The 22,159-nt window shown below is 46.6% G+C and overlaps 1 protein-coding gene across 9 annotated transcripts in view; it reads right to left on the reverse strand.

Annotated features, from left to right (window-relative positions):
* LOC134339548 (spectrin beta chain, non-erythrocytic 1-like) overlaps nucleotides 1–22,159 on the reverse strand; it is a 509,093-nt gene that overhangs the window by 89,124 nt on the left and 397,810 nt on the right. For all 9 annotated transcript variants that reach the window (XM_063036164.1, XM_063036163.1, XM_063036170.1 and 6 more), the window contains 2 exons: nucleotides 8,661–9,417; nucleotides 1,145–1,347 (listed from right to left, as the gene is read on the reverse strand). In XM_063036164.1, coding sequence (XP_062892234.1) covers nucleotides 1,145–1,347; nucleotides 8,661–9,417 — 960 coding nt within the window. The remainder of the gene's footprint in view (nucleotides 1–1,144; nucleotides 1,348–8,660; nucleotides 9,418–22,159) is intronic.

Here is a 22,159-nt window from a genome sequence, read left to right on the forward strand (position 1 = left end):
GCTCTCGAGGGAAGGTCCCTGCGTTCGAGTGATTTCTCTCTCTCCCTCAATGCTGTTGGCGGATGAGGCCAAGCAAGGTTTAATCGAGGCAGATTGTAGACTTGGACCCAAACTCAAGTTTATGATTTGTTCCAGTTTTTCTAGTTATGGTCGCTCTTTTTTGTTACTACTTTTGGGTGATTTTTGAGTCAGAGTGGCTTGCAGATAATGAAAACTGAGATGAATTGAACTAAAACATGCTTTTGACTTTGTGTTTTATATTCTGTGCTTTGGTCCCCAAAATCCTAAGGACTTTCTACAGGGGCACAATTGAGAGTATCCTGACTGGCTGTATCACTGGCCACGGGAGGTACGGGAACTGTACCTCCCTCAATCGCAGGACTCTGCAGAGAGTGGTGCGGATGGCCCAGCGCATCTGTAGATGTGAACTTCCCACTATTCAGAACATTTACAGAGACAGGCGTGTAAAAAGGGCCTGAAGGATCATTGGGGACCTGAGGCACCCCAACCATAAACTGTTCCAGCTGCTACCATCCCTAAATGCCAGGATCAACAGGCTCCGGGACAGCTTCTTCCACCAGGCCAGCAGACTGATTAATTCATGCTGATACAATTGTATTTCTATGTTATATCGACTGTCCTGTTGAACATACTATTTATTACAAATTATTATAAATTGCACATTTAGACGGAAAGAATTTTACTCCTCATGTATGTGAAGGATGTAAGTAATAAAGTCAATTCAATTCATTCAATTCTTTCGCTATTTTTGGTTACCATTTGCGCGATTATTTTTGCATGTTTGGGGGGGGGGGAGGCGTGAAAAGAGGTTTGATGCTTGATATTTTTCTTCGAACGGGTTGGTTCCAGGATCCTTCTTTGTGGCTGTGAGGAAGACGAATTTCAAGGTTGTTTTCTGCATACATACTTTGAAAATGCAAGTACTTAGAATTAATTAAACATTTTTCATGTCACACCAGCCATTTTGAGTAACAGAAAATCGTATTTTCACAAAACTTTTTTCACCGTATGCTGAAAAATGTGCAGAATTTCCAGCAAAAGGTGGTATAACTGTAATATTATCCAGAGTTTGCAAACAAATGAGACCCAGCCTTGAACAATATAGAAGCAAAATCTAACCAACCGTTCGTCTATTGAGTCCACTTTCTCCTGGATCTTGTCAGCATGGACATTGCCCTCGCTGATCAGCTTTTTGCCAGAGTCCACCACGCTGTTGATCCTCTCCTCGTTGGCATCCATGGTGGTCATGATGTCTTCGTGCTTCTTAATGGCAGCCTCGGCCATTTCCAAGGTGCCAGGCATCTCGGTGTGTGACAGCATGTATGCCTGAAGTTTAAAAAAAAGCAAGAAAGAAAGGAAGAGAGGTCCGATATGAAGTGCAAGTTGTGGTGTATTTCTAACATCAGAACAATAATATATGAGACTGGATACCATAGTGGTTCCTCCCCATCCAGGAACACTTCCAGAAAGGTTGGTGACAGGGACGGAGTTGGGAACATAGCCTCAAGATACGGGGGAGTAGATTTAAGACAGAGATGAGGAGGAACTGCTTTTCCCAGAGAGTGGTGAATCTGTGGAATTCTCTGCCCAATGAAGCAGTGGAGGCTGCCTCAGTAAATATATTTAAGACAAGGTTGGATAGATTTTTGCATAGTAGAGGAATTAAGGGTTATGGGGAAAAGGCAGGTAGGTGGAGATGGGTCTATGGTCAGATCAGCCGTGATCTTACTGAATGGCGGAGCAGGCTCGACGGGCCAGATGGCCGACTCCTACTCCTGTTCTTATTCAGAAGTCGGAACTCTAGGATCCTCAAACTTCCGTGCTGTGAGGACCGCTTCAGACTGAAGCTGGCTGAAAATTGATTAGCAGGACTACACATGCTGGCTTGACGCCCCTTGGTCAAAACTCCACCTCAGCCCAAAGCCTGTGAACAGCATTAGCCTCGAACACAGAAGCAGAACCTGAGGGTTGAGGATTCTTTTGGCCTTAGCTGGATTACTCAGCCTTCCTGGGGCCACTGTTGGCAAGTTCAAACCACCACCTGCCCTCCAAGCTATCTCATAATCACTTTCCACCCAGTCGGGCTCCTCTGTAGCTGGCGATCAGCTGGAAGCTCCCATCCCTCCCCCGTGACCGGCTCCCCCAAAATTCTCAATCCCCTTCTCAAGTGGCAATATAGGGAAGCAGGTCTCGGCCCGAAAAGTAGGCTCTTCATTCCACCCTATTGATGCTGCCTGACTTGCTGGGTTCCTCCAGCATTTTCTGTGTGTTACTATGGACTTCCAGTCTTTGCAGAACCTCGTGTTTTATCATCATCTGCCTTCAATAAATACCCTTTGTCTAGGTGGAATTTTATTTATTTCATTACAATGCTGCAATCCTATTGGCAGTGCTCATTCCAAACAGACATAGTTAATAGTGATGCCTTTACAGCTAAAAATAATTTACTTCAGCGTCATTACTGAGAAATGGAGTTGTCCACCCCCCACCAAAAAAAAACTTTCTGAAAACCTTTTGCACTAAAATTCCTAGGAGACACCATTTCAGAGGACCTGTCCCGGACCCAGCAAGTAAATGACATTGCAAAGAAAGCACTACTTCCTTAGGAGGGTGTGAAGATCCAGCATGAAATCTAAAACTCTGATAAACTCCTATAGAATGTACGGACGGGCTGTATCACGGCCTGGTATGGAAACACCACTGCCTTTGAACGGAAAATCCAACAAAAGGTAGCAGATTCGGCCCAGTCCATTGCGGGTAAAGCCCTCCCAACCACTGAGCACATCGACATGAAACACTGTCGCAGGAAAGCAGCATCCGTCATCAGAGACCCCCACCACCCAGGCCATGCTCTCTTCTCGCTGCTGCCAGAAGGTAGAAGGTACAAGAGCCTCAGGACTCGCACCACCAGGTTCAAGAACAGTTACCACCCCTCAACCATCAGACTCTTGAACAAAAGGGGATAACTACACTCACTTGCCCATCCAGTGAGATGTTCCCACAACCAATGATCTCACTTTAAGGACTCTTTGTCTCATATTCTGGTTATTTATTGCTATTTATTCATATTTGCATTTGCACGGTTTGATGTCTTCTGCACTCTGGTTGATCTTTCACTGATCCTGTTTACAGTTACTATTCTATAGATTTGCTGAACGCGCCTGCAGGAAAATGAACCTCAGGGTTGTATGTGGTGACGTATACTCTGTGTACTCAAAAAAATAAAATTTACTTTGAACTTTGAAAACATAAACCTACACTGACGTTGGAGACCACATTTAAAAAAAAATACATTTTATAAGATATTAGATGAATTAATGTGTGACTGAAGTCCTAGTTTTATCATAATTTGTACTTTTTTAACAAACTCATGTATTTTTCCCCCGTATGTGGTGGTTCATCACTACTTACGGTTACATAACTGCTATACCGGGGTGACACGGCAGTGTAGTGGTCAGCACAACACTTTACAGCACTGGTGACCCGGGTTCAATTCCCGCTGCTGCCTGTAAGGAGTTTGTACACTTTCCCCGTGACTGCGTGGGTTTACTCCGGGTGCTCCGGTTTCCTCCCACAGTCCAAAGACGTACTTGTTGGTAGGTTAAACTGTCCCATGATTAGACTAGGATTATACTGGGGGAATTCTAGGCAGCTCGGTTCCAAGGGCCGCAAAGGTCTATTACGCACTGCAAGTCAATAAATAAATAATGGTTTATCACCTTTCTCATTGGCTGAGAATTAACATATTACCCACGTGATGCAATTGTGCAACCAGTGATTGGTTTATTTTTATCTGAGGAATTTTCTCTTATCTTGACTATAGAGATGATGGATTTTTCCCAGAGGTGCCATCTTTTCTTTTTATCCTGGGCCTCTCTGCTCCTCACTGAACCTCTGCTTTGCTCCTCAGCTCTTCACTTAGTTTGCTCAGTATTTGTGTGTTTGTCTAAACTTTAAAGTAAACGATCATTAAGAATTGTGACTGCTCGCCATTCTCAACCTTTGAAAGAACGCAAAGGATCAGGGAAGTAACGGAGATCCAACACTGACCCCACCCCCTCTTTTGGAAAAGTACTACTTTATCTGCTTTCATGTGTTTTTCAGTCCACTTTGTAAAGAGTTGCTACATTTGAAATAGTAAGTCAGGAATGCAATGGATGAAACCCTGCACTAATATAGACACGGAATTCAAATACGGACTGTCACTGCGAGCATAGTCAGCTTTACAAAGTGCTCCTCAGAAATACGTAGGAATTGGGGGGCTGACCCATAGGCAAGTCAACCAACAGCCAGATACAACCGCAGACTCTGCCATTACAACCGGCAGCGCACACCCACCAGAGGTGGCAGTGCAGTGATACACAGCCAGAGCAGAGTTCTCAAAATTGGCTCTAGACCCCATGAAGTCTCATGGACAATGGTACCTCCTCCCCACTCTGCCAGGAAACAAACTTCAAAAGAAGCACCGAAGTCACCGATTCAATGTCAAGTCCTCAATGCATTGGCATCCTGGCAGGCTCACCACTTAACAGATGTTCAACTCGTCCAGCCACATAAATACCATGGCTGCAAGATTAGCTCAGAGACTGGGTATATCACAACGGGTAAGCCACCTCCCAACTCCACAAATGACTACAAGAGGAGGAAATCACAGCTCCATGAGCCAGTCCTCAGTAGGGGATCAGAGGCAGTAAATTTAAGCTCCTTGGCATTATCATTTCGTCCTGGGACCAGCAGGCAAGTGCTACTTCTTTAGAAGTTCGCACAGACTCAGCACGTCATCTAAAACTTTGACAAACTTCTATAGATGCACAGTGGAGAGCATCCTGACTGGTTGTATCATGCCTGATATGGAAACACTAATGTCCAAGAACAGAAGAACTCACGAAAAGAGGATACAGCCCAGTCCATCACAGGAGAAGCCCTCCGCACCACTGAGCAAATTTACAAGGAGCGTTGCCACAAGAAAGCAGCATCCGTTATCAAGGATGCCCGACTATCCAGATCGTGCTCTTGTTGCTACCATCGGAAAGGAGTGTTACCTACCTCAAGGAGATCTTGTGACTTTCTTGTGAGAATGATGTTATGGTCTTTTGGAGGTCACCTGATGTAATTTTCTCGCTGATGTGAGGTCACGTGATGACATGTTCACCACGGGTATAAAAAGGAAGATCTCTGGGGACGCAGTTAGTTTTCCAGCTAGAGCGTTCGTCAGTGTCTCCGTTCTGTTGCGTATTTGTTTTATGACGCAGTTTCATTTTTAAAACGGAGTGTTCCATTCTGTTGCAAGGCCTCACACTGGCAATTTCTGCTAGATTTGTTGATGTACCTTTTCAGCAGTATTGGAGAGTGAAGACTTTATCGAAGTACAGGACCTGAAGGATTAAGAGAAGTTGGTATCGTTCGGCAGTTTAATAAAGGATCGACCTTGAGTCTTCGTTGAAGAAGTAGCGACCTGCATCAAGATAACTCTTGCCAAAAGAGCAAGGTAGTTCATGCAGGATTTGCTCTCTAGAAATTAAGGTCAGTTGTTTGAAGCCATTTATTTCCTTCCTCGTGAATCCTTTGGACAGAACCAGCAGGGAAGTCGCGTCTATGAAGAAATCCTTCTCCAGAGAAGTCTCTCCCAATTGAATGTATAGATTTGTTGGACTTTCAAATTTACCATTTTAAGAACTGTGTTTGACTTTACCACTTTAAGAAATGTTTTCGCATTTATCGCTCTAAGAACCAGTACCGAGTGACGATTTGTTGAATGGCCGCATAGCGGTCAACTTCCGGTTAAGGTTTTCGTTTGTTTTTTTATTGTTTATCCGTGCTTAATAAATGTTTGGTTGTTTTTATATAACCTGACTCGACTGATATTCATTGTTGCCGGTTAACTAACAGGAGATACAGGAGTCTTAGGTACCACCCCACCAGGTTCAGAAACAGTTATTACCCTTCAACCGTCAGGCTCCTGAACCAGCGTGGATAACTTCACTCACCTCAACAACAAAGGGATTCCACAACCTATGGACTCACTTTCGAGGACTCTACAACTCATGTTCTCAGAGTTATTTATTTATTTAGTATGTTTTTATATTTGCTCAGTTTATCTTCTCTTGCACATTGGTTGTTTGTCAGTCTTTGTGCATATTTTTTATTGATTCTGTCCTTTTTTTTAGTTCTACTTGAGTGCCTACAAGAAAATGAATCTCAGGGTGATATATGGTGGCAGATTGTATATGTACTTTGATATTAACTGTAGTTTTAACTTGGAAAGCCTTACCAAGGCTGCAGGTCGGAAATATTTATTGGGCTACAGCGCAGAATAGGTCCTTCTGGCCCCATCGGGCTGCGCCGCTCAGCAACTCCCGATTTAACCCTGGCCGAATCGCGGATAATTTAGCATGATCAATTAACCCGATAAGCGGTACAGCTTCGGACTGTGGGAGGAAACCGGAGCACCCGGAGGAAACCCCATGGTCTTGGGCAGAACATTCAAACTCCTTACGAGCAGCACATTCCAGGCATCCACCACTCTCTGAGTAACAAAAACTTACCCCTCACATCCCCCTTGAACCTACCCCCTCTCACCTTCAGTGCTATTAGCCATTCCAACCCTGGGAAACAGATACTCTCTGTCCACTCCATTATGCCTCTCATAATCTTGTAAACCTCTGTCAGATCTTCCCTCAGCCTCGGATGCCCCAGAGAAAACAACCCAAGTTTGTCCAGTCTCTAGTGATAGCACATGGCCTCTAAAGCAGGTAGCATCCTGGTGACTCTTTTCTGCACCCTCTCCAAAGACTCAACATCCTTCCTATAGTGGGGTGACCAGAACAATATGCAATACTCCAGATGTGGTCTAACCCGAGTTTTATAAAGTTGCAAAATCAGAAAAAAAAAGTCTGCTTCACAGCCAACAACTTAATCATTCATACCATTCACCTCACACCCGGATGCGAAGTGGCCACGGTATGCAACATCTGCTGAATGAACTGCAGTGAGGTGCCTGGGCAGTTCCGATACCAGCAACTGCTTCCACCAAGAAGACAAAGGGTAGCAGGTGCACAGGAACAATAGAAACCGAAGGCTTCCCTCCACATAACTTGGAAATGTATACCGCCAATTAATCATCAGTACACACCCCATTATATTGAATTACCATGAGTGCTTCAAGAAGGCAGCTCATCTCACGGGTAGTTATAGATGGGCATATCCACTGGCTTTGCTGGTGGATTTGCCACCCCAAAAAAAAACTTTCGGTTATGAACAGGAGAGATCTTGAAGATAGCAACACACACAAAATGCTGGAGGAACTCAGCAGGCCAGGCAGCATCTGTGGAAAAGAGTACAGTCGATGTTTCGGCCCGAGACCCTTCAAGCAGGACTTCCAGCACCTGCAGATTGTCTCTTGTTTGTGAGGTGATAGGTCAGACCAGGTGGGGGGAAGACGGTTGAGTTGGGGGGGGGGGGGATGGTGAGAAGCTGGGAGGTGATCAGAGGAACAAGTAAAGGGTTACAGGAGGAGGAATTTGATAGGGAGTGGAGAGAGGCGGGGAGGAAGGGGACCAGAGGGAGGTGATGGGCAGGTGAGGAGACGAGAAGGGAGCCAGAATGGGGATTGGAAAACGAGAGGAAGGGGAGGGGAAGAAAGTACTGGAAGTCAGAGAAGTCGATGTTCATGCCGTCAGGTTGGAGGCTACCCAGACGGGAAATGAGGTGTTGTTACTCCAACCTGAGAGTGGCCTCATCGTGCCAGTGGAGGCGGCCATGGACTGGCATGTCAGAATGGGAATGGGCAGCGGAATTAAGATGGTCGGCCACCGGGATAACCTACTTGCTGCCGACAGAGCGAGAGTGCTCGACAAGACAGTCCCCCCTCAGTCTATGTCGGTAATTACTTTTAAATAATCTGGCTGCCAAGACACCCGCACCTTGCCCTAATCCTCTGCTGCCAAACTACGTGCACCAGCTGCGTGTTGTCAAGGTGTTTCCAGACATCCCACCTCTCCCGGAAGTTCCGGGAGTCTCCCGCATATTAATAGTGGCTCCCTGATGCCCGCAAATTATATACAGTATCATGGAGATCAATTTTTTTAGACAGCGAGCGAGAGAGAGAAAGCAAGAGAACGCAAGAGCAACCACGAGAGAGCGCGCGAGCGAGAGAGCGCGCGAGAGAGCGATGAGAGAGAGAGAGCGCGCGACAGCAAGCGGGAGAGCGCAAGAAAGACCACAAGAGAGAGAGAGCGTGCCATGATAGAGTGTTCCAAAAAAAGAAAATATAAAACGTACGTCACCCCAGACTACACTAAAGTGTACCCCTGCCCAATAGGGGTCAAAATAATGACAGTGTTGCTCGCTGCACTGTTTGCAACAGTGACTTTTCTATTGCCCATGGTGGGTTAAGACTGTAAAAGACGTGTTGAGGTGAGTTTAACAGATGTCATTCGTTCATTAGCATAGCTAACGTCATTTAAACTAGCTGGCTAGCTGCTCAGGAGCTACTCTATCGCAAACATCCCACCTCTCCCGGAAGTTCCTGGAGTCTCCTGCAAACTGATGGTGCTACCTCCCTGAAATGAGTTTTTGCAGGGTGGGATGTCTCTAAATTTAACCCGGTGGCTGTGAAGTCTGCCCGTGTGCAGGAATACCTGGTTGTTAAGGAATCCTTCAGCCTGCTTCACGTCACGCAGGAAGATCTGATAGCCGTACACTTGTGCCAGGAGATTATACCGATTCTCCCACATCTGGCTTAGTTCGTTCCAGCCCGTGTCAAGAGCTTGCAGCCGCTGGTGCAGGAACATGTACTGGGCGTCCGTCTGGTCTTGCGTCACCTCCTCCCCGACACTTCTCATCCGCTCGTAGTCATTCTTGTAGTTATCGATCTCCTTCTTGATGTTCTCATGCTGGGTGAGGAGCTTCTCGGCGTCGGCCAAGTTCGTGGCCATGTCCTCCGAGGCAATGGCGGTCTGCGTCCGGGACAGCCACGACTGGAAATCGTCCAGGTCCCGCAGAAACTCCTGCAGTTTGCTGGCCTCGCCCAGCGACTCCTCCCGCCTCTTCATGGTGTCCTTCAGGTCCTCCCAGACACCGTTGATTTCGGAGAGTCGAGCTAAGATGGTCTGAGCCTGCTCCGGGTGCTCTGCGGCAAGTTTCTCGGCTTCTTTCTGCAGGTCGTCCAGTTTACCCTGGATGGCCTCCAAGTCCCGCTCCATCCCAGTCAACTTGCGCTGGAGGGCCATCACACCAGCCAGGTCGTTTCCAAGGCTCTGGGTCGACTCAATGACTTTGGTCTTTTCTTTAATCCAGGACTTCGTTTCATTGCATTCAAGGTGGTAATTCTGGATGCTGAGCGCAGAGCTGAGAGCTTCCTTCTTCTGATCTGCCAGGCCCCGGAACTGATCCCAGCTGGAAAAAAGTACATTGCAAAAAAAAAAGGTATGAGCTTTTTTACTTTGGAGCATAAACATCAGCCCTCGAGAGCTAAACCTACATTCTCAGTAAAATCTTGCCACTGAGCAGTGGAAGAGAAATTTTGAAGCATTCTTACAGGTCCCCATTGAATGCAGCTCCCCCACAAGAGGACAATTTCCAAACCCTGACACACAGGGGACCAGTGTAAAAAAAAAGACAAAGCTGAGGAGAGTTGTAAACTTAGTCAGCACCATCATGGGCACCAGCTTCCATAGTAACCAGAACATCATCAAGGAGCGGAGCCTCAAAAAAGGCAGCGTCCATCATTAAGGACCCCCATCGCCCAGGACATGCCCTCTTCCCATTGTTATCATCATAAGGAGCTGGTGGTAGACCTGAGAAGAGCTAAGGTATCGGTGACCCCTGTTTCCATCCAGGGGGTCAGTGTGGACATGGTGGAGGATTACAAATACCTGGGGATATGAATTGACAATAAACTGGACTGGTCAAAGAACACTGAGGCTGTCTACAAGAAGGGTCAGAGCCGTCTCTACTTCCTGAGGAGACTGAGGTCCTTCAACATCTGCCGGACGATGCTGAGGATGTTGTACGAGTCTGTGGTGGCCAGTGCGATCATGTTTGCTGTTGTGTGCTGGGGCAGCAGGCTGAGGGTAGCAGACACCAACAGAATCAACAAACTCATTCGTAAGGCCGGTGATGTTGTGGGGATGGAACTGGACTCTCTGACGGTGGTGTCTGAAAAGAGGATGCTGTCCAAGTTGCATGCCATCTTGGACAATGTCTCCCATCCACTACATAATGTACTGGTTGGGCACAGGAGTACATTCAGCCAGAGACTCATTCCTCCGAGATGCAACACAGAGCATCATAGGAAGTCATTCCTGCCTGTGGCCAGCAAACTTTACAACTCCTCCCTTGGAGGGTCAGACACCCTGAGCCAATAGGCTGGTCCTGGACTTATTTCATAATTTACTGGCATAATTTACATATTACTATTTAACTATTTATGGTTCTATTACTATTTATCATTTATGGGCAACTGTAACGAAAACCAATTTCCCCCGGGATCAATAAAGTATGACTATGACTATGACTAGACAGGAGGTACAGGAACCTGAAGGCACACACTCAATGATTCAGGAACAGCTTCTTCCCCTCTGCCAACCAGTTTCCAAATGGACATTGAACCCGTGAACACTATTTTACTACTTTTTAAATTGCTATTTTTGCACCACTTATTTAACTATTTAATATATGTGTATACGTTACATATGTATTTAATATATATTTATATATACTTACTGTAATTTACAGTTTTCTATTATTTTGTATTGCATTGTACTGCTGCCACAAAGTCAGCAAATTTCACAACGTATGTCGGTGATATTAAACCCCTGATTCTGATTCTCCTTGGGACATCCTGTGAATACTGAGGCATTCCTGAGACCTTGTAAATACTGACACCCTCCTGGGATTCCTGTTAAATAATCACCTTTGCTTAAGTGCCCGTGTAATTAACGACAGACTCTCTGGGACCTGCGATAAATGCTGCCACACCCTGAAGATGAAGACTAGCTTTATTTATCGCACGTATGTCGAAACGTGCCATGAAAAGTGTCAACTGCATCAAATGCAGGGATTGTTCTGGTAACAGCCCGCAGGTATTGTCAAGCTCCCAGCACAAACATAGCATACCCGCAATCCACTCCAGTGGTCCCCAACCACCGGGCCGCAAAGCACGTGCGACTGGCTGCAAAGAAATGATATGATTTGACGATATGATACGAGTCAGCTGCACCTTTCCTCATTCCCTCTCACACACTGTTGAACTTGAACACTTCCCCCCCCTCCCCGTCGGCTGGTCCGCAAGAATATTGTCAATATTAAACCGGTCCATGGTGCAAAAAAGGTTGGGGACCTCTGATCTCCTCGTCCTCATGTCTTTGGAATGTGGGAGGAAACTGGGGCACCCGGAGGAAACCTACACGGTCATGGGGAGAACGTACGAACTCATTACCGACAGCGGTGGGAATCGAACTGCAATCGGTGATTGCACTAACCGCCACGGCACTATCCCCCCACTCCCCGATTCATGCAAATACGGCCTCTTCGGGAGCCTGTGGAAATACTGTGACTCTCAGAAACCTCCAGAGAAAAGTAGTGAGCTATAAAACCACTGAAAGCTGACAGGACACCGTCTGCATTAACTGGCACAATTCCACAGAATCTCCCTTTGCATACTGACACAATTCCACGAAACCTCCCGTGAATCCTATCATTTCCCTGCTGATCCCTACACTCCCAGGCTCCCTATGGTAGTTCCAGAGATCTTCCGTAAAGACACTTCCAAGGACCTCCTGTAATCTCGGCACACGATCAGAAACACACACAAATGCTGGAGGGCCACAGCAGGCCAGGTAGCATCTACAGAAACGAGTACACAGTCGACGTTTCGGACCGAGGACCTTCTTCAGGACTGAGAAGGATAGGGGGTGGGGGAGATGCCTGAATAAAAAGGTGGGGGGGGGGGGAAGAGAGAATCTAGCTGGAAAGTGATAGCTGAAGCCAGGTGGGTGGGAAGCCACAAAGACAATAGACAATAGGTGCAGGAGTAGGCCATTCAGCCCTTTGAGCCAGCACCACCATTCACTGTGATCATGGCTGATCATCCACAATCAGTACCCTTTTCCTGCCTTCTCCCCATATCCCTTAAGAGCTCTATCTAACTCTTTTTTGAAAGAATCCAGAGCCCTCCACTGCCTTCTGAGGCAGAGCATTCCACAGAACCACAACCCTCTGTGTGAAATAGTTTTCATCAACTCCGTTCTAAATGGTCTACCCCTTATTCTTAAACTGTGGCCTCCGGTTCTGGACTCCCCCAAACATCGGGAACATGTTTCCTGCCTCTAGCGTGTCCAATCCCTTAATAATCTTATATGTTTCAATAAGATCCCCTCTTATCCTTCTAAATTCCAGAGTATACAAGCCCAGTCGCTCTAATCTTTCAACATATGACAGTCCCGCCAACCCGGGAATTAACCTCGTGAACCTACGCTGCACTCCCTCAGTAGCTAGAATGTCCTTCCTCAAATTTGGAGACCAAAACTGCACACGATACTCCAGGTGTGGTCTCACCAGGGCCCTATACACCTGCAGAAGGACCTCTTTGCTCCGATACTCAACTCCCCTTGTTATGAAGGCCAGCATGCCATTGGCTTTCTCCACTGCCTGCTGTACCTGCATGCTTGCTTTCAGTGACTGGTGAACATGGCACAAGACAGCAGCGAACACAAGCTCCCGGGAAGGACAGGTGGCTGTGGTGACGGTCGAAGGGTCGGAGGGCAGCAGAGATCACAGAGGGGGAGCAGTGAGGGAGGGTTTCACCAAACTCCCATCGAAGGGAAGACTTAAAACTCCCCCACGGTAGGCATCCTTTGAACAGACCGGGCAGTAGAGGACAGAAAGCTTTTTTGAAGCACTGGTGCAGCCCCGGCAGCTCCTGCAAATGCTGCCAGACTCTCGGTGATTCCACGTGAATAGTGCAACTGTCCCAGAGTTTAGATCTGTGTGCGGGTCGGCACGGAGCAGTGGGGCCGATGGTCTGTTTCTGTGCACTGTGATCCCAGCAGCCAATCCATCACTGCAAATGCAAGATTTCCTTCATTGCACTTCAAAACTATTGCTTGGTCAGTGGTGGAGGGCTAATGCTTTCTGATGGAACAAGTTGGGGGGGGAGATAGGGGCTCTTTCGTGGAAGGAGGGAAGGGGGCTGTATGATTCCATCTTGTTCAGAATTCCTGAAGGCTGAGGGAAGATTGGACAGAAACATAGAAAACCTACAGCACAATGCAGGCCCCGGATAGAGGTTTATAAGGTTATGAGAGGCACAGATCGAGTGGACAGTATCTGGTTCCCAGGGTTGAAATGCCTAATACCAGAGGGCATGCACTGAAGGTGAGAGGGGGCTGAGAGGGGTAAGTTTCTCACTCAGAGAGTGGTGGATGCCTGGTACGGAGGTACAGGCAAATACATTAGAGGCTTTTAGGAGATGTCTGGATAGGCACATGGGAGTGAGGAAGATAGGGGGCGCGATATGGGCATGGTGTAGGTAGGAAGGATTAGTGTTTGGGTGTTTTTTATTCTCTTTTTAGATGGTTCAGTACAACATAGTGGGCCGAATAGCCTGTTCCTGTGCTGTACTGTTCTAGGTTCCATATACCGATGAAATTGTCGAAGGAGCAAAGTACCCCCAAGACCAGCTTCTGGGTTAGCAAGCTGCAAGGTCACAAACATCCTGCAGAGAAATGGAGACGCGCAAGTTCAGCGAGAGAGCAGGAAGTTAGCAGATGGAATAGTAGGTGAGAACGTGTGAGGTTTCTACTTTAAAAGGAAGACTGAAGATAAACAAGTTATTTTATCAGAGTGAGAATAGAAAGTGCGACTGTGCAAGGGGATTAAGGGTGGGTACCTAATGTGAAAATTTTAAAAATAGCTTGCATGCATAGTGAGTAATTATTGGAATGCGGGGCTTGACTGCAAGAAGATGATTATACAGTATTGTTCGAAAGTCTTGGGCACAAATATATATAGCTTGCCCTAAGACTTTTGCATAGCACTACAGTAATTTTATGTATTGCATTGTACTGCTGCCACACAAAAAAATCATGACATATGTGAGTGATGATAAACCCAATTCTGCTATGGGCTGCAATGCAATTGTGGACTGAGAATAGGAAGGAGGCAGGGAGAGGGGAATCATGTCTGGGAAAAGGGGACTGGAGAGGGAAGCACCAGAGAGACATTCTGTCGATCAATAAACCAATTGTTTGGAATCAAATAACCTTGCCCTGGTGTCTCAGGACTGGGTGTGTCTGGAGCTGCATCACCAGCCGCCCGGCATTCCTTCTGCCCCACACCCTGTCCTCGCCACTCCCAACGTCCTTCGCTGCTGCCAGATCTACAAACTCACTCTCCGCTCCCGGTTGACAAATACAGTACTGTGCAAAGGTCCCAGGCATCCTAGCTACAGTCGCAAGAAAAAGTTTGTGAACCCTTTGCAATTACCTGGTTTTCCACATTAATTACTCAGAAAATGTGGTCTGATTGTCACCTAAGTCACAATAATAGACAAACACAGCCTGCCTAAACTAATAATGCACAAACAATTGTACTTCTTCTCGTCAATGCTGAGTACACCATTCAAACGATCGCAGTCTAGGTTCAAAAGTACGTGAACCTCTGGGTAATGCCTTCTGCAAAAGCTCTTGCAAATCAGGTGTTCCAGTCAATGAGATTAGAAGTGTGGGTTGTAGAGGTGCCCTGTCCTTTAAAAAAGACACACAGACTGCTCTTCCCAAGAAAGATCTGTTTATGTGCACCCTGCCTTGATCAAAACATCTTTCAGAGGATCTTGGAAGAAGAATAAGAGAGATACAAGAAGCTAGAAAAGGATACAAAAGCATTTCTAACGACCTGAGTGTTCATCAGTTCACAGGAAGAGAAATTGTCTATAAATGGAGGAAATTCAATACTGTTGTGACGCTCCCTAGGAGTGGGTGTCCTGCAAAGATCACACCAAGAGCACAACGTGCAATGCTGAAGGAGGTGAAAAAGGACACAATAGCAACAACAAAAGGCCTGCAGAACTCTCTAGAACTTGCTAAAGTCTTCAGAAGAAAAACAATGAACAAGAATGATGTTCATGGAAGGACACCACGGAGGAAACCACTGCTCTCCAAAAAACATTGCTGCACATCTCAAGTTTGCAAAAGACCACCTGGATGTTCCACAATGCTTCTGGGACGATGGTCTGTGGACAGATCAGACAAAGGTTGAATGTTTTAGCAGAAATGCACACCACTATGTTTGGAAGGAAAAGGGCACTGCACAACCAACATCAAAACCTTATCCCAACTGTGAAGCATGGTGGAAGGAGCATCATGGTTTTGGGTCGCTTTGCTGCCTCAGGGTCTGGAGAGCTAGCAATCGTTGAGGGAACAATGCATTCAAAATTGTATCATGACATTTTACAGGAGAGCGTCAGGGCAGCGGTCTGTCATCTGAAGCTTAATAGAAGCTGGATGATGCAACAAAACAATGATCCCAAACACAAGAGTAAATCAACAGCAGAATGGTTTAAAAAGAAGAAAATTTGTGTTTTGGAATGGCCAAGTCAGAGTCCAGACCTTAACCCAATTGAGATGCTATGGCTTGACCTGACGAGGGTTATTCATGCAAGGTATCCCAGAAATACTGATGAACTGAAACGGTTTTGTATGGAGGAACGGTCGAAAATTCCTCTTCGTGCCATGCAAGTCTGATCAGCAGCTACAGGAAATGTTTGGTGGAGGTTATTGCTGCTAAAGGAGGTTCTACCAGTTATTAAATACAAGGGATCATGTAATTTTTCCAGCCCGGACCGTGAATGATTAAATAATGTGTTCAATAAAAGTACAATTGTTTGTGCATTATTAGTTTAGGCAGATTGTGTTCATCTATTATTGTGACTCAGATGAAGACCAGACCACATTTTATGAGTACTTAATGCAGAAAACCAGGTGATTACTGGTGAGACCACACATGGGGTACCAGACACCATCTTGGTCTCCAGAAGGACTTGCTTGTTGGTTCACTAGACTGACCGAGTTGAAAAGGTTGACAAATGAAGAAAGGCTGAGCAGGTTAGGTCCATTGCTCCATGGAGTGGAGGACTGAGGTGATCCTACTGAAACAAATGAGGGGACAGAGAGTAGAGGTTCAGACTAATTTGGAGATACAGCATGGTAGCAGGTCCTTCTGGCCCAACGAGCCCATACCACCCAATTACACCCATGTCACCAATTACCTACCAAACCATAAGATACAGGATCAGAATTAAGCCACTTGGCCCATCAATTCTGCTCCACCATTCCACCATGGCTGACTTATAATCCCTCTCAACCCCATTCTCCTGACTTCTCCCTGCAACCTTTGACACCTTTACTAACCAAGAACCTGTCAACCTCCGCTTTAAATATACCCAATGACCTGGGCTCCACAGCCATCTGTGGCAATGAATTCCACACATCCACCACCCTCTGGCTAAAGAAATTCCTACTCATCCCCGTTCTAAAGGGACATCCCTCTCGTCTGAGGCTGGGCCCTCTGCTCCTAGGCTCCTCCGCGATATGAAACATCCTCTCCACATCCACTGTCCATGTCTTTCAATATTCAACAGGTTTCAAATAAATCCTCTCCTTTTAGCAAGTACAGGCCCAGAGCTATCAAACGCTCCTCATACGACCTGGGAATTTGGGAGGAAACCAGAGCACCCAGAGGAACCCCACAAGATCACAGGGAAAACATGCCAACTCCTTACAAACAGTAGTGGATATGACCCTGGGTCACTGGCACTATTCTAACGTTACACTGACCACTATGCTGCTGCACTGTCTTTTCCTACGCAGGGTAATCTGGAAACGTCAGCACAACTTCAGAACAAAGAATTGGGCATTTAGGACGGAGCTGACAAGGAATTTCCAAACATCTTTGCAATTCTCTTTCCCCAGAGGACTATGGAGGCAGAGTCACTGCTGACATTAAGATTCAGATACATTTATTTATGACTCCAAGAGGACCACAACCTACTGGTAGGGTTTGGAGGCTCGTGTGTCTCAATGATTTCGAGGGCTATGTTGGCTGGAGACAAGGCTTTGTGCTTTGGCTTTTGGGAGGGTCATAGAACATAGAAAACCTACAGCACAATACAGGCCCTTCGGTCCACGATGCTGTGCCGAACATGTCCTTACCTTAGAAATTACCTAGGGTTACCCATACCCCTCCATTTTTCTAAACTCCATGTACCTATCCAGGAGTCTCTTAAAAGACCCTTTCATATCCGCCTCCACCACCATTGCCGGCAGCCCATTCCACGCACTCAGCACTCTCTGGGTAAAACACTTACCCCTGACATCTCCTCTGTACCTGCTTCCAAGCACCTTAAAACTGTGCCCTCTCGTGTTAGCCATTTCAGCCCTGAGTAAAAGCCTCTGACTATCCACACAATCAATGCCTCTCATCATCTGATACTCCTCTATCAGGTCACGATCTCATCCTCCACCGCTCCAAGGAGAAAATGCTGAGTTCACTCAACCTATTTTCATAAGGCATGCTCCCCAATCCAGGCAACATCCTTGTAAATCTCCTCTGCACCCTTTCTATGGTTTCCACATCCTTCCTGTAGTAAGGTGATCAGAACTGAGCACAGTACTCCAAGTGGGGTCTGACCAGGGTCCTATATAACTGTAACATTACCTCTCAGCTCTTAAACTCAATCCCACAGTTGATGAATGCACCATATGCCTTCTTAACCACAGAGTCAACCTATTCAGCAGCTTTGAGTATCCTATGGACTCGGGCCCCAAGACCCCTCTGATCCTCCACACTGCTAAGAGTCTTACCATTAATACTATATTCTGCCATCATATTTAACCTACCAAAATGAACCACCTCACACTTAGCTGGGTTGAACTCCATCTGCCACTTCTCAGCCCAGTTTTGCATCCTATCGATGTCCCACTGCAACCTCTGACAGCCCTCCACACTATTCACAACACTCCCAACCTTTGTGTCATCAGCAAATTTACTAACCCATCCCTCCGCTTCCTCATCCAGGTCATTTATAAAAATCACGAAGAGAAGGGGTCCCAGAACAGATCCCTGAGGCACACCACTGGTCACCAACCTCCATGCAGAATATGACTCCTCTACAACCACTCTTTGCCTTCTGTGGGCAAGCCAGTTCTGGATCCACAAAGGAAGGTCCCCTTTGATCCCATGCCTCCTTACTCACTCAGTAAGCCTTGCATCGGGTACTTTATCAAATGCCTTGCTGAAATCCATATACACTACATCTACTGCTCTACCTTCAACGTGTTTAGTTGCATCCTCAAAAAAATTCAATCAGGCTCGTAAGGCACGACCTACCTTTGACAAAGCCAAGCTGACTATTCCTAATCATATTATGCCTCTCCAAATGTTCATAAATCCTGCCTCTCAGGATCTTTTCTATCAACTTACCAACCAGATTCACTGGTCTATAATTTCCTGGGCCATCTCTACTCCCTTTCTTGAATAAGGGAACAACATTTGCAATGCTTCAATCCTCCAGAACCACTCCCGTCCCCATTGATGATGCAAAGATCATCGCCAGAGGCTCAGCAATCTCCTCCCTCACTTCCCACAATAGCCTGAGGTACATCTCATCCGGTCCCAGTGATTTATCCAACTTGATGCTTTCCAAAAGCTCCAGCACATCTTCTTCACGATCTCTTCTGGTTCCACACACACTTTTCCACTGTCACACTTGATTGATCCTATTCTCTCATGGCTTATCCTCTTGCACTTCACATACTTGTAGAATGTCTTGGGGTTTTCCTTAATCCTGCTCACCAAGGCTTTCTCATGGCCCCTTCTGGCTCTCCTAATTTCATTCTTAAACACCTTCCTGCTAGCCTTATCATCTTCTAGATCTCTATCATCATCTAGTTTTTCAAACCTTTCATAAGCTTTTCTTTTCTTCTTGACTAGGTTTCAAAAGCCTTTGTACACCACAGTTCCTGTACCCTGCCATCCTTTCCGTGTCTCATCGGAACGTACCTATGCAGAACACCACACAAATATCCCCTGAATATTTGCCACATTTCTGCTATACATTTCCCTAAGAACATCTGTTCCCAAATAATGCTCCCAAGTTCCCGCCTGATAGCTTCATATTTCCCCTTACTCCAATTAAATGCTTTCCTAACTTGTCTGTTGCTATTGTAAAGGAGATAGAATTGTGATCACTATCTCCAAAATGCTCTCCCACTGAGAGACCTGCCATCTGACCAGGTTCATTTCCTAATACCAGATCAAGTTCAGCCTTATCTACATGTTGTGTCAAGAAACCTTCTTGAACACACCTAACAAACTCCACCCCATCTAAACCCCTTGCTCTAGGGGCATGCCAATCGATATTTGGGAAATTAAAATCTTCCACTATGACAACCCTGTTATCATTACATCTTTCCAGAATCTGTGTCCATATCTGTATCACTATAGGAAGGATGTGGAAGCATTGGAAAGGGTAAAGAGGAGATTTACCAGGAAGCTGCCTGGTTTAGAGAGTATGCATTATGATCAGAGATTAAGGGAGCTAGGGCTTTACTCTTTGGAGAGAAGGAGGATGAGAGGAGACATGATAGAGGTATACAAGATAATAAGAGGAATAGATAGAGTGGACAGCCAGTGCCTCTTTCCCAGGGCACCACTGCTCAATACAAGAGGACATGGCTTTAAGGTAAGGGGTGGGAAGCTCAAGGGGGATATTAGAGGAAGTTTTTTTTACTCAGAGAGTGGTTGGTGTGTGGAATGCACTGCCTGAGTCAGCGGTGGAGGCAGATACACCAGTGAAATTTAAGAGACTACTAGACAGGTATATGGAGGAATTTAAGGTGGGGGGGGGGTTATATGGGAGGCAGGGTTTAAGGGTCGGCATAACATTGTGGGCCGAAGGGCCTGTACTGTGCTGTACTGTTCTATGTTCTATCTGCTCCTCGATGTCCCTGTTACTATTGGGTGGTCTATAAAAAACACCCAGTAGAGTTATTGACCCCTTTCTGTTTCTAACATCCACCCACAGAGACTCAGTAGACAATCCCTCCTTAACCTCCTCCTTTTCTGCAGCCGTGACACTATCTCTGATTAGCACTGTCACTCACCCACCTCTTTTGCCTCCCTCCCTGTCCTTTCTGAAACATCTAAAGCCTGGCACTTGAAGTAAGCATTCCTGCCCCCAGGACATCCAAATCTCTGTAATGGCCACAACATCATAGCTCCAAAGACTGATCCATACTATAAACTCATCCGCTTTGTTCATGATGCTACTTGCATTAAAATAGACACATCTCAATCCATCTGTCTGAGCACATCCCTTCTCTATCACCTGCCTATCTTCCCTCTTGCATTGTCTCCAAGCTTTCTCTATTTGTGAGCCAACAGCCCCTTCCTCCATCTCTTCAGTTTGGTTCCCACCCCCCAGCAATTCTAGTTTAAACTCTCCCCGACAGCCTTAGCAAACCTCCCTGCCAGGATATTGGTCCCCCTCGGATTCAAGTGCAACCTGTCCTTTTTGTACAGGTCACGCCTGCCCCAAAAGAGGTCCCAATGATCCAGAAATCTGAATCCCTGCCCCCTGCTCCAATCCCTCAGCCACACATTTATCCTCCGCCTCACTCTATTCCTATTCTCACTGTCACGTGGCACAGGCAGTAATCCCAAGATTACTACCTTGAGGTCCTGCTTCTCAACTTCTTTCCTAACTCCCTGTCTGTTTTCAGGACCTCTTCCCTTTTCCTACCTATGCCGTTGGTAGTTCACCTTCCCACTTCAGGATATCATGGGCTCGATCAGAAACATCCCAGAACCTGGCACCTGGGAGGCAAACTACCATCCATGTTTCTTTCCTCCGTCCACAGAATACCCTAACTATAGAGTCCCCTATTACCACTGCCTTCTTCCTTTCCATACCCTTCTGATCACAGGTCCAGACTCTGTGCCAGAGACTCAGCCACTGTCGCTTCCCCCAGGTAGGCAGTCCCCCCCAACAGTACTCAAATATGAGTACTTACTGTTAAGTGGGACAGCCACTGGGGTACTCTCTAATATCCTGACTGTTACCCAATTATCTGTCTCCCAAGGCCCCGGTGTGACTATTTGCCTGCAGCTCCTATCACCTCCTCACTTTCCCTGACCAGACGAAGGTCATCGAGCTGCAGCTCCAGTTCCCTAACCCGGTCCCTAAGGAGCTGCAGCTCAACGCACCTGGTGCAGGTGTGGCCGTCCGGGAGGCCAGGAGTCTCCTGGACATCCCACATCTGACACCCAGTACAGAACACCAGCCTCACAGACATACTTCCTGTTTCTATTCCTCACAGGTAGCTTACTTCGCCTCCACCCGCTATCGCCTAAGCCCCATTGAGCCAAAGCCCTCCTATTCAGTCTGCACTGTCGCCCACTCTATAAAACTCTCTCCTTTTAAACTTTTCGAGCTGGTCTAACTCGCTGACGTCCACACACTTGTGCAGTCGTCCCTCGAGCAAAACCCTCACCCATGCCAAACAGGTCAAAGGTTAGAGGCCAGACTGAGAGTGGTCCACCCGTCCTCCAGGCTAATAAACCTGACTGGTCAAATTAAAAAATCGTTACGGAAACAGCAACGAAGAATCCTTCAATAACTGTGTGCGACCGGGGACAGACAGCGATGGAGGACCTTCATGAGGATTGAGTGGATTTAGGAGTTACTCCTGATGCTGAGTCGGTGGAGAGAGAGAAGTGAAGCTGGGCTGGTGACCTTTGGACAGAACTGACAGAAGTTAGAGGTAGATCAGAGTCGAAGCGAGTTCAGAAACAGGGGAAGGGTTATAGGGAAGGTTGATGATAATAGGCAGGAGTTACAAATCAGCAAACGAATGAAGGGTCTCGGCCCAGAATGTCGACTCTTTGTTCCTCTCCATTAGATGCTGGCTGACGTGCCGAGTTCCTCCAGCATTTTATGTGTGCTACATTGAAGTGCTCATAAAAGTGGTTTGGAATTCAGGCATTTAACTTTTTTATTCATTTACGGGACGTGGGCTTTGCCAGCTAAGCCAGCCTTTATTGGCCCATCCCTAGTTGCCCTTGAGAAGGTGGTGTTGAG

This window comes from Mobula hypostoma, chromosome 30 (assembly GCF_963921235.1).
Source record: "Mobula hypostoma chromosome 30, sMobHyp1.1, whole genome shotgun sequence".
In the NCBI taxonomy this organism is placed as follows: Eukaryota; Metazoa; Chordata; class Chondrichthyes; order Myliobatiformes; family Myliobatidae; genus Mobula; species Mobula hypostoma.